General features: G+C 36.0%; 1 protein-coding gene across 3 annotated transcripts in view; it reads left to right on the top strand.

Moving 5' to 3' along the window:
• Positions 1-14,151, top strand: part of LOC131425852 (CREB-binding protein) — a 62,271-nt gene that overhangs the window by 6,935 nt on the left and 41,185 nt on the right. For 2 of the 3 annotated variants that reach the window (XM_058588081.1, XM_058588083.1), the window contains exon 2: positions 13,856-14,145. In XM_058588081.1, coding sequence (XP_058444064.1) covers positions 13,856-14,145 — 290 coding nt within the window. The remainder of the gene's footprint in view (positions 1-13,855; positions 14,146-14,151) is intronic. The other variant, XM_058588082.1, reaches the window with a different exon arrangement.

Below are 14,151 nucleotides of genomic sequence, written 5' to 3'. Positions count from 1 at the left end.
GTTTAGAAAAATGTTTTAAACAAACTAATATTTTTGTTTTGGATTTTCGCTCAAAGACTGCGAAGAAAACTGCTTTTGCGTTTTGCAACAATGGTCGTTTTTTTTTTTGTAAGATTGTAAATTGCCCCTTAAGGAGCGATAGTCATCTATTCCTGGCGGCTCAACATAAACCGCTAGGCAGACGTAAAGTTAATGTTATTTGCAAAACACTTTTTGCTATTACACCGAAGTGTAATGTCCAAACTGACGTCTCGGACGAAACAGATTTCGGCTATCTAGTCGTACAGGGAATTTGAAGGGACAGAACTGTCAATTTTTATGCAGTTCTTTAAAAGGAACTGTTGTTTCCATCTCCACTGCAATCACTAGGAAAAAAAGATAAATTAATTTGGTACCTTTCTGAATATGGCTTGTTCTCCGAAAATTCAAGCGCTGTAGTTTATAAATTCTGATTCAAATTAATTTCGAATTGAAATTTCGATCGAACAGGTTTGTTAGCTAAGCCGGGAAAAAGAATTTTCCGTAGAGTAGCGAGCAGATCGTGATTGGTAAGACTATCGTCTTTAACACAGCCTATTTTCAGAGTTATGTGGTTTTTTATGCGAAGTTTTAGAGTTATGCGGTTTTTTATGCGAATTTTCAGAGTTATGCGGTTGTTTTATGTGTTTTTTATGTGGTCGCATAAAAAAAAGACTTCAGTGTACAAAGGTTTTTTTACTCAGGCACATATTCACAATTTTAAAATTTCTGTTATTGGAAAAAGATCAACATAACGTTATTTAAAAGATTTTTCGACGCTTTACGAAGCAGTTTTAGGTTTATGGTGTAACAGATTTATGGTTGTTGACAAAATTAGCAAATAAAAAAACTTTTTGTTCAGCAACAAATCTGCAGTTGTGGACTTAATAGGAATCTTTCTGTTTTTGGTAGCATCTTTCGCTACGACAAGGAAGTTTATTTTTATGACTCTCAACAAGCAATAAATTGATCCTGACTGGATGTGTTTCCCGCGAACCCACACGGACCGAAGGATTCGGCCAACATAGATATTTACCAATCAATTCATCGGCCACTGCCAATCGCCAGCTGAAAGCTGGATTTTAGTGAAACCGCGACACCGATACGACATTACCTAATGGTACTATTCTAGTTTCAAGTTAGTTGGTAATTAAGATTAGAAAATACATTTGACATCTTAGAGTTTAAGGCCATCGTTCAAGTGGCATGCGCGTGGGTGGTTTTAGGAAATTTTCGATGGAAATTTTGAAAAATTTACCAAAAACATACAGACCTTTGGAAAGCTTTTATCTATCTGCAGGGCAAAAAATTGGGTGAAAAATTCGGAGGATTTTCCGAGTCTTATCAAAAATAGCTCTGAAATTTTTTTTTGATTTTTCACAATTATCTGGATATTTTTTCAGATAATTGTGAAAAAATCACGATACGATGATATAATTTTTTATTCAAATTAATCTTAAAATGGTTACAAAAAGTACATTCGGACACATTTTTGGAAAACCTTTTCACACTTTTTATAGAGAATCAACGAATTTTAAAAATTTCTACAATATCAGTTATACGAAATTCGTTGATTTTCCATGAAAAGCGTGAAAAGGTTTTCTAAAAATGTGACCGAATGTGATCCTTGTAGCCAGCGTAAGGTTCATTTGAAAAAAAAAAAAAATATCATCGTAATATTTTTCCAGATAATTGTGAAAAAATCACAAAAACATTCATTTTTCAGAGCTATTTTTGATAAGGCTCGGAAAATCCTCCTAATTTTTCAGCCGTTTTTACCCTGCAGATAGATAAAAGCTTTTCAAAGGTCTGTTTTTTTTCATACCATCGAATTATTTTTTCAAATAATTGTGAAAGATCACAAAAAAATACTCTTTCAACTCCAGGTACCATGTGTGCGGGTGGTTTTAGGACATTTTCGATGGAATTTTTGAAATATTTTCCAAATTCAAAAACATGCAGACCTGCGAATAACTTTAGTCTATCTGCTGGACAAAAATGGCTAAAAAAATTCGGAGAATTTTCCGAATGTTATCAAAAATAGCTCTGAAAAATAAGTGTTTTTGAGATCTTTCTTTCACAATTATTACACACATTCAAACTGAAGCGGATTTTATTCAGTTCATTGCAAAATTGAACTTATTATGTGCAAAACTTAGAAAACTTTAAATTCTGTTTATAAATTAAATTTATAAATCTTTTCCAAAAATATGTCTGAATGTAATCCTGCAGTCAGTAAAAGGTTTATTCGAAAAAGGCGGGTGGGTAATGTCAGACATGTCAGGATGTCGTGAATTGGCTGGTGTTGACATGGGTCAAATGAGACAGGATTTTCAATAGTGTACTATTGAAATACTTCAATGCTTTTTCTTTACACGCTTAGTAAAAAAATTTCAATTCTATTGGTAGTTAGATTATATAAATCCTTTCATAGATCACTGAGCTATGAGTTTTCAAAATACGAGAAAGGCAAACGCGCCTTATGAATTATCCTCTTTGATACTCGTTTATACCAAACATTTCAGAAAAGTTTAATTTTGAATTATTTGAGATTATGTCACACAACTGATAATTTTATCATAAAATTGTGATCATATTTCCGATGGCATGTAGCAAAAATTATGTTGATTCGTTAGATACAACAAGAGATATTCACGATCAAAAACTTATCACTCTCTCAGAGGATAAATTTTGTAAGGCATCCCATAGTAAAGTAAGTCGTATTCACGACAAAAATGATCTTATCATCGCATTGTTTTTCCAAATATTTGTGAAAGATCACTAAAACACATTTTTCAGAGCGAATTTTGATACCACTCGGAAAATCCTCCGAATTTTTCAGCCATTTTACCCTGCAGATAGATGAAAGTTTTTCAAAATATGTATATTTTTGGTTTGGTACATTTCCATCAAAAATTTTCTAAAACCCGCACGCATGATACTTGGATGATGGCCTTGAGCAGTGTGCCTTAAAATTATATTATATTATTGAATAAAAAATAGATTGATCTTAAATTATGTACCAAATTGAACGAAAGGCAGCAAGAAAACCGTCAAATCTTTTGTGAGATACTACAGAAAATGTACGTAGGAGAGCCGATTCTGCTTTCAATTGTAACTGGCGATGAAAATTGGATCTGTGTTGTTGAGAATCCTAAAGGTAGAAAATCACTGCTATCACATGCGGCTCACTCACCAGATCTTGCCCTTTCCTATTACATTTATTTTACGTCGATGGGACCCGCACTCACTGAGCAGTACTTCGCTAACTTAGATGAAATTAAAAAAAATGAGTTGACTATTTCTTCGAATCAAAACATACGGATTTTGTTCTGGCAAAGAATCCATCAATTGCCATAAAGATTCCAGAACATGTCGACTTCCTATACGACGTACCAACTATGGCGCAAACGGGTTCGTTATTGATTTACAGAGAATACGTACAAATTTTTTAATAATATTTTTAGGAATTATCATCAGGACCAAACTGTGTCTGTTGATTGTAAATAAATAAATGTCTAGGTAGTATCATTGGCCAATGTTTTGCGTGAAACCGAGGTTTAAGTTCCCCATTGGAATGTAGAACGCTGACGTCGTTACTTCCTTTCAGCTAATCCTAGAAGAGAGTTATGAAGCGAAGCATTCGTGAAAACAATGTTCTTACTAAGTTTAATGCTTACTATTGAAAAAAAGCTTTCATACACATTTTGAAACAACGTTCAAGAGTTGACTTGCTAGTTGTTTACGCGTTCATCTACTAGTTACGCAGGAGAGAGCATTCTTGTTTCGATTTGTTTACATTTTTGGTGCAAACCAACCAGCTTATCGCATGGTTTTGCAACGATCGAACTGAAGGAAATTGTCAATCGATTTATATCCTTCAGGTGCGCAACGCACTCGCTAGAAATGCTTGCACCTTGCAGATCGTGGATGCTTTTTTGCTGCTGTTTTTCGTTATTCTTTTCAATCCGAAGAACTGAAGGAACGTCTAACGGAACAAAAGAAATAATAGTTACACACACACATTCTTTATGTTACGTTACGTGATATCGGAGATTTCCCGAAATATGCATTTCGGTTTTCGATCAATGATTATAGAATTTTATTCGATGGAAACAGCACCAAGTCAGCAAAGGCATTGGATGAAACGTTTTGCGTTCGTTTGTTGTTTCTGACTGATTTTTATCGACTCCCGCTACTGCTCTCTTTCTCTTGCTTTTTTTTCTTTCTCTGGAATCTGGAATGAACTCCGTCGTTTTGTTTTGTGTGAGTGTGCGTGAAGCAAACTATTTTTGTTGTCGCTCTCGAAGTCTCTCGATTTTCCCCTCACTGCACTAGTATGTAGTGTAGTTCTCTTTCTTTTTGTCGAAAGTGTTGATAGGCAGTCGATTCAAAACAGAGAGGATGAAAAAGGTTTTTTTTGTTGCGTGGGGAAAAACGTGAGTGTCGTTTGTTTTGCTCATTTTTATATGCATCGACGTTTTCTGATAGCTTCTTATAACTTGTTAATCCACAATTGAAGGGATTCATTTAATCCCTGAATGAATTCAGACAATTTTTTTGACAGTTACTTTATCAAACTATTTAGAAAATCAGACCGGATTTAAAAAACGCCCTAGAATCTATAGTTCATCATTCCTTAGTATCACAAACACGGATCCAGACTACAGGAAGTTATCTTGAGAAATCCCAAATGAAACGGTTTCCAGTGAAAACTCATCATGGTGTTGTGTTTTCGCGTCTATCAATGACACCGACTATCGTCCGCACGTGAGCCTTGATGTGGTTCGGTTTGGTGAAAGCTAGACAAAGCAGAGAAAATCTTGTCAGCAGACTAACTCAGCCGACTGCCAAATGTGTTCGAAAACCATATTTTCGATTTGACTGATTTTGCAATTCCAATGAAATGTTCATTGGTTTTGTTGCATCCAACCAATCCTTTCGGATACCGTAATTCAATCAAGATAAACTGTCTAGTTCATGTTCTGAGTTTAGTCAGTTGCAAAACAAAAGTTTTTTGAAAATTCTGAAACTAACCGTTTCAATTTATCTCGTTTTATTTTATCAACCTAACATTATTTTAATAGCATCTTAACTTAGACATGATTTTGGGGTACTTCTTTATGGTTTAGTACCACAAGGAAAGAATAAAAATTGAAAAATTGGATTATATTGCGGGATGGAGTTTTGTTTCTGGGGTAAACATTAAGTGAGTTATCATTTTCACTATTTCATCAAATAGTAATTTTCTAGTCTGAGTTTATGACCACTTTACATTATAACAAAGCAAATTGCAATTCAGGCTCTCCAATCAAAGTACTGCATTGGAACAAACAGATAAACTGATCTAAACAGACATTCAAATTCTTTCTATTTCATTTGAGAACAAAGCACTTTTCGCAAATTCAACATAGAAGTACAACTTGTTCGTCCTTGAGTTCAACTACTCACCGCAGATGGTAATTTCCAGTTCTTCTGGGCCAAAACCAGTAGAGCTCGGCACAAGGATTTCAGAACTATTTTTCACGAAACTTCGACAGTGTTTTTATTCTTATTTTTTTGAGAGAATTTTCTCTTATCTATTCCTTCGAGCTTCTAATCTAGATTTTTTATTCTTGTTTTGTTTTTGTTTTTTATCGATCTTTAACACTAAAAGTTGAGAGGAGCTGAATTCATACGCGTTTCCCATCGATTATTCTCAAGTGGTGATTCGTTAGCGGAGCTTTCTTTAAAAGTGTTTGTAGTTTCTCTTATTTCACACGCTTTTTTACTAACTTAATATAATATGTGTATTCAGCAATAAAATTGTTTCACTGGAATGATGAGCGTAATTTTATTGATTGAACACACGTCTTTTTTTTTTAAATAAGCTGTTTTAATGCTTTGTTTTGTATTTGTATGACCAACTGAGAATCTGTCCTAAAGAAATGAGAATTTCATAGTTTGAGTCGAGATTGAATTCTCCTTGAGTAGAGATTGAACAGCAGTCTGAACGTCTTAGTTATCTTAAATATTTTTAACAGTTCGGCTGAAAAGTTCGTATCGTTTAATAGAAACACACATTTTTTTTGCCAAAATTCGTTTTTATTATTCAACATAATTGCCATCAGAGGCGATACAGCGATTATAGCGATCTTCCAACTTTTCGATACCATTTTTGTAGTACGATTTGTCCTTTGCCTCAAAATAGGCCTCAGTTTCAGCGATTACCTTTTCATTGCTTCTAAATTTTTTTACCAGCGAGCATTCTCTTGAGGTCTGAGAACAGGAAAAAGTCACTGGGGGCCAAATCTGGAGAATACGGTGGATGAGGGAGCAATTCGAAGCCCAATTCGTTCAATTTCAGCATGGTTTTCATCGACTTGTGACATGGTGCATTGTCTTGATGAAACAAAACTTTTTTCTTCTTCAAATGAGGCCGTTTTTTTTGAAATTTCGTCCTTCAAACGCTCTAATAACGTTATATAATAGTCACCGTTGATGGTTTTTCCCTTTTCAAGGTAGTCGATGAAAATTATACTATGCGAATCCCAAAATACAGACGCCATAACCTTACCGGCCGATTGTTGAGTCTTTCCACGCTTTGGGTTCGGTTCATCGCGTGCAGTCCACTCAGCTGACTGTCGATTGGAATCCGGAGTGAAGTGATGGAGCCATGCTTCGTCCATTGTTATATATCGACGAAAAAAATCGGTTTTATTTCGATATAACAGCTCCAAACACTGCTCAGAATCATCAATTCGTTGTTGTTTTTGATCGATTGTGAGCTCACGCGGCACCCATTTTGCACAAAGCTTTCTCATATCCAAATATTCGTGAATAATATGTCCAACACGTTCCTTTGATATCTTTAGGGTGTCAGCTATCTCGATCAACTTCACTTTACGGTCGTTGAAAATCATTTTGTGGATTTTTTTCACGTTTTCATCGGTAACAGCCTCTTTTGGACGTCCATTGCGTTCATCGTCTTCGGTGCTCATATGACCAGTACGAAGTTTTGCAAACCACATACGAATTGTTGCTTCGCCCGGTGCAGAGTCTGGATAACACTCATCAAGCCATTTTTTGGTATCGGCGGCACTTTTTTTTTCATTAAAAAGTAGTGTTTCATCAACACACGAAATTCCTTTTTTTCCATTTTTTTCACAATAACAAAAGTAGCTTCACTCAAAATGCAATATCTCACAAACTAATAATCAGACAGCTGTCAAATTTATACACGTATCTTTTGAAGGTTGGTACTAACTGAAAATGGTATGGATTCAATTCTAGTGGCGCCCTCTCATAGAAACGATACGAACTTTTCAGCCGATCTGTTAGTTGAAATAGTGGAACTGTCTAGGCATTTACTCTGATACCCAGATATGAGATAGGAGATCAAGTCAACACAAATTCCACTTTTGTCTTGGAATGCTTAGGATGAAAGTAGCTAAAAAGCTTATAGTTTTATTGTTCGACAAAATATTCAGGATCTCTAAACCAGGGCTACAGTAATTCCTTGAGAATCGATTCATTCGAAAATAATGAAATGTAAATTCAAATAAGCTAACTATCGTCTTACTTTATCATTATCATAGTACTTCAGCTTAGGACTTATTGTAGGACTTATTGAACTAACGCCATATTTCTCACTCGGTAACAGGTTGCCTAAAGATTGAAGAGAAAAAAGTGTTAGTATTTTATTTAGATTATAAAGGTTTCAACATCGTGGTCATTCGCCTTTCGAGTCAGAAAAACTTCCTGGTTCTAAAAACTAAACTAAGTCAGAAAAACTTCCTGGTTCAAAAAAAACTAACATCTCATTATAAATTTACCAATGCATTTCGGCTATTACAGATCAGACGCCTATTATGAAAACAGTTTTCTTTTCCATGTGTAGATAATTCATATAAAATAATTGAACTTGAAATTTTTTTTGAGTCAATCTACACTTCTTACAAGGTAAAAAAGTTGCACACAGTCGGACCATATCGAGATCGATCGTTCGCTTATAAATGTAAAAAATGAAAATTGTAATACTCTCTGTATCGATTGCGAAGTGTATAGGGCTTGAAATAGACAACCTGTCATTAGGTGGTTTCAAGCATTCTTATGCCTGGAATTGGTCACCAATTCGGATTATCTAGATGCAGTTGAGGTGAATATTAATATATCATATTCGTCCTGAACTGGCGAATTCAATATTGTGAAATAGAATAAAATGATATAGACTGAACATGTGAGCAAACCACTGATAGCTGTCTAACGATGTTCATCCTGTTTATTTTGTGACGATGTGTCGTTTGTGACCTGATGGGTGAGATGATGTGTGAGTGAAATGTAAGAGGAAGTGCATACAAAAACGGTAATAATGCCACCGTTTCAGCTCGGGACCATCGATCGACCAATACAAGTAGAGATAAAAGTAGAGTAACGGTACCCCCTTTATCTCACCTCCATTAGTCATCAGTTTTTATTGTTACAAAATAATAGCTTTTGTTGACAACATACGTAATAAATTTCAAAGCAGCTTCCAAATTTGGGTATTAAAAATCCTAACTTCCATATAGTTGATGACGAAAAAACAGGGAGGATATCATCAAGATTGATATCAACATTATTCCGATGTGTTGGTCCGGTTAGTTGATGATCGAAGTCATTTACAAATCGATAAGTATGATAAGCTTAAAAATCCCTAGATGAGTCACGGTGATATTTCCGAAATTTTCTTTTGGGGCACTGCATGTCCTCGCGTGTGTCCTCAAAAAGCCCTGTATGTATGTATGTATGGATGTATGTATAATATACATTATATATATAAAAAAAACAAATACACTTCGATGAGGAAAACTGCAACTAAATTCATAGGACACAAACATGAACACACTTAACAATTTTATAAAATCTGTTTCCCTTTCCTTTGGTTCAGAAAGGGGAACAACGGAATCATGTCCTCTTTGTCACCTCTGGAACCGCAAACAGCGTGGATAACATCGTCCAAAGTCTGCACACCTAGTAGTTTGATTGCATGCTGAATGTAGCCCTCTCTTGGATTGCATTGTAGAATGCTTGGTACTTTCTCTGACTCACTCATCAATCATCATTCATATCCCACTATGCGGATGCAAAATAAAATACTTCGATAAAGATAGAAACAATTCGAACAGATTAGAAAAGTTAGTGTTAGTAGTCCAACCATTTCGGAGCGGATACAATACGAATGAACTGCGTCCCCAACCCCATCCAGATTCAATCATTTTTGGAATCTTTATTTATTCGATGAAAGCAGGTTGGATCGCACTGAAATTGCGTGTTATATGAGACATCCGGTTCGGTATCGGTAATGTTTACAAATTGCAATGATTGATCAGGTGTAAATACACACTCAAATCGGGAAAGATTTGAATGTACTTAGATTTCTCCAACTTGGACACAGATGTCACTTTCTAACTAAGAGTGTGAGATGTGTGTTTCTGGAAGAGAACGGTTCACGTGGACCATTTCATACAATCACACCAAGTATTTCTTCACGAAATACATGTAGTTCTTGTTTCCTGGATGCGTGCTCAACACTAGAAGGCCCAAAACTTAGTATAGACCTAAATTGATCAAAAGCAGTCAAAATGTTTGAAAGAGAGAAAGTCAATAATAAAAACTGTGACAGAACAAATAAAAGCTAGTGCAGTTTGCCTTAGTGCATATATCGTTAAATGAAGAATTAAAGTTCACCGTATTTTAAGCATTCCTTTCATTGTTTACATATTGTGACTTTTTACTATCACTTTTATTATTATTAATATTATTATTATTATTATTATTATTATTAATCTTATTATTATTCCTTTATTCTTGATAATCTATTAGCTTGTGATATTAACAGGTGTCTCCGGTATAGTAAAAAGCAATGCAATGGGGCAAAAGTAAACATAACGTAACATCGAAAAAGATAGAAATAATCAGAATAGATTAGATTGGATAGTGTTAGTAGACCAAACATATCTACATTGATTTAGGAACTTGAAAGTAATAATCGTAAGCAAGGATGGCTTTTATCGTATCATAGAACGCTCGCTCGCAACTCTTCCACGATTGAATCAGTGCCATCTAAAAGAGTTGGAAATCATCGCAACAACAAAAACCCGGCATGGCTCATTTAACATAGAATCGACACCAGTGCGAGAGCGAATTTCTCTCGATGACATTTCTGAGAATCAAAGGTTAGCACGCCGCTGTGGGGATCTTCTCTGAAGCAACAAACGGTCGCTTATTCTCGTTTCGCGATCTTATTCTATACAGGCAGTTGATAATTGCGATAGAATCATTTCACTATTGCCGCTTATTCTAACTATATGCATATAATCTTTGTATAAGTTGTGTCTATGAAAATGTATGTGAATGCTCCACACAAGGGTTTTGAAATATTGCAACCTAATATGAGAATCATCAAGTTGAATCATCGACTCGATTTTCTGCGATAATTGTCAACTTGCGATTCTCTCTTGGGAAATTCCACACAGCAACGATCATTATCAGACTGTATTTTTTTTAAGGGCCGTGAAATACTCAGAGTATGAAGTGGAGCGAAGGAATGTAGAAAAATTCTCTCGCGGTTCATGCATTGAGAGACTCGAGTTCTTGTAGCATCTTCTATAGGATTGAAAATGTTGTATACAATATAGATAGCAATATAGCAGCTTCTGTGAAATTTTCGGCAATCACCAACACTGATCGTAAGTATCGCTTCAGGCATAAAAGACTATATAGGAATTCAGGGCCAAGACCGAAGCGGATGCAATGCGAAATTTTGCAAAGTTTCATCGACGAGGACATTTAAGACACAGAAGCAGTTGATAGGATGACAAAATACCAATACGACAGAGACGCAAGACTCTATGATTGACTGGTTACAGGGTGAAGCACACACTTCCTGCCCAAGTGACAAACTCTCTGGTGAACTTGCAATGGAAGATATTCGTATCTTTCGTTGCAAATTGATAGCCGTAAAGGAATCTGTCGCTTGGGTTACATGCTGGAGGATTTCCTCCTTCTTTACTTGTGTTCATTTGGGCACCATAGCCTAGTTCGTCCGGTATGGAAAGTGCGGATCGATGTAACCACCCTCTCGGCCAGAGTAGCCCATAAAGGGGAAAAAACGATTATTGTTTAATTCAATAATAGGGCTTAATGAATTATGCTGAGAGATAGTTCATTGTGTTTAGGAACATTCAATGAAAAACCAGTACCTATGATTATCATCATAACACAACTTTATACTGAATCTATTTGCGCGCTACCGTGTTGTTCGTATGTAAATGGAGATTTCTGTATGCACACTGTTGACCGTTGACAAATTAAAACATTTTTAAACTTGTTCAAATCAAGTTAAATGAGAAAAATCCATCAACAAATCACCGAGATACAAGCGCTTCAAATTAGGTTCGAAAAATCTATCGCCGATAGTTCTAAGTTGGCCTGCTAGTTACCGGAGAATCAAGATAAGCCATGGGTAAACTAAAGCAGAAATATATTCGGGCATATATTTATAGATTTTCTCTTGTGCTATAGTTCATACTGCGCAAATCAGACGAGAGTTTGACATCATTCACTACTACTGTCATTGGCTCGTGAAAACATAGGTCAACTCAATCCAATTTTTCAATGGTATGCAAATGAAATACTTAAATCACGTTACCGCAAAGGTTTAAGTTAAATGTTTTCGAATCGATTGGCAGCTAAATTATATAAATTCATCAATAAATGACTGAGTTATAAGCGTTTTAAATTATTACAGAAAAAGGTTACGTGGTTATTTTTGCATTTTTTTTAAATTAACACCCAAGCCTCGTACAGTGAAGAGTTAGCAAATGCGACAATCCAACGAGCGAACGCATATACAATCTAGTCATCACCTAACTGGACGAGCTACTTGTTTCATTCACAGTCAAGCATGAACTGAAATCAAGAAATGATTTGCAGCATATGTTTATAGATTCCTCTTCGAACTACGCAGAATGATGCGGTGTTTTTATGCATGACGCAAAGCCTCCTATGCCGAACAAGAAAATGACGTCATTTTGGTCAGCTCGGATTGGTGGATGAAAACATAGGTCAATTCTAACCATTTTTTCAATAGTATGCCATTGAAATACTGAAACGACGTTGTCATACATGTTTAAGTTAAAAGTTTCCGAATCGATTGGTTGTTAAATTATGTCTATCCATCAACAAATGACTGAGTTATTAACGTTCAAAATTATGACGCAAAAAGGTTACGCGGCTATTTTTGTAACTTTTAATTGACCCCCGGTCCCGTATAGTGAAGAGTAAGGCATTTTTAATGCCAAAACAATAGAAACAGTAATATGTTCTCATTACAAGCCGGTTACGAGTAACCAAAACCCTTAGATGACTAAAAAAGGTGTATTGCTTTTCTTATATGCACTATTAATAATTAATATTTCCTATTTATACATCGAAATACCCAAAAAATACTTCAATCCTCAACTAGCGGGCCTATTATAATGTTCTTTTTTGGACATGGGATATCTGTTTAAAGCTTGAATTAAAGGAATATAAAAAAACTAAGCAGAGGTGATTTGGGCCTGTTCTAAAAACCAGAAATTTTTATCTCGCAAACCGGAAAAATCAGGAAATTGGAATCGGCAATCGACTTACCACCCTGCTCTTATACAAAAGATAGAAAGAGATGATTTAGAAGCAAGACAGGCAATGAATGCAAATTAGCTCTAATTAGTATAGATTGACAATTTAATGCTAGGTTTATTGGTTTTTGAGCCTTCTCGAATTTAATATTGGAGTAAATCTATTATGGTTTACTTGACTTCGTTTTCAACAATGAAGTCTATCTCCGGAGGATACCAAATAAGGCAATAAAGTGAAGTTTTCATAAATTTGGCCTTAGAGGAAAGCATTTCGTTTGATAGGGAAAAAAGAATCGAGACTATTTGGGGTTAGCTATATGTGTAAAGGAAAAGATGTGTGGTACGAAGAATTGTTTAAAACTAGGGGGGTTTATATGAGAATTTTATGAATTGGTAAAATGAAGGCTAGAACGGTCTATTCGATTGGTGTCGGAATCAGTTCCCTAGTACTGGGTGTTCTAGGTTCGATACAGACATGATTTTCCGGGTGCTGAAAATCAAGCTCCAAATTGTACGAATTTTCATCATCAGTAGAATCGTAGCCATAATCTTGCGCTCTATGAATCTGTAACGAAATCTGTTAAATAAGAAGGTCTTAATCAAATTCTATCATGAACAAAACCCTCAGATATGAAATTAAATTTACTCATTTAAAAAATTGTTATATGTTTTTCACATTTGACCTTACAAAGATTGTTTAGTTCCCTGCTGAAAATGATCTTTTATTAGAAATCTCAATTTTATAAGGTTTTAACATTCCAGAAAGCGCATAGTTATTCAGTCCAATGCGGCGAGTAGTTGTTTGTCCTTAACCAAGAGACCAACTGCACGGTTTGGAACTCCGCATAACACTCCCAGGTTGGCGGTTCAATGCATAGGGCATTGGTCTTATAAACCAGTTGTCGTATGTTCGAGCCCCGACCTGGAAGGATTCGTAGTGTCAGAACAATCGTAGCACCAGCCTTGCAAAGGTTCTGTACACACTGAATCGGCTGCGAAGTCTTTTGAAACAGAAGGTCAAATTCCACTACAGGAATGTAATACTAAGGCTTTGCTTTATAACACTTCTTCCGGAGTTGTCATCTCTATCCTCCGATCTATACCAGTCGAGCCGATTTTCTGCACAGCATATAGTTTTATGCCATGATACATACTATTGGTCTAATCCCTTTCCTCGTTCTTTTCCGTTCAACCAGAAGTCATCTCGACTGTCGACCAGATGTTCGATCTGGAGAGCCACCTCCCGGACGAGCTGATGGGCGACAACACCTGGGTGGATTCGCTGAGCGGTGGTAACAAGCCACCCGGTCCCGGTCCGGGACCACAGATGAACGGTGGTGATGACCCAGGTGGAACATCGACCATGGCCCAGCTAGCTCTACGCCAGCAACAACAGCAACAACAACAACAACAACAGCAACTGCATCTGCAGCAACAACAGCAACAGCAGCATCAACAACTTCATCACCTAATGCAGCAGCAGCAGGTAAGT

Source organism: Malaya genurostris, chromosome 1 (assembly GCF_030247185.1).
Source record: "Malaya genurostris strain Urasoe2022 chromosome 1, Malgen_1.1, whole genome shotgun sequence".
Taxonomy (NCBI): Eukaryota; Metazoa; Arthropoda; class Insecta; order Diptera; family Culicidae; genus Malaya; species Malaya genurostris.
Note: the sequence above shows the minus strand (reverse complement) of the source record. Positions and strands in the feature narration are given on the sequence as shown.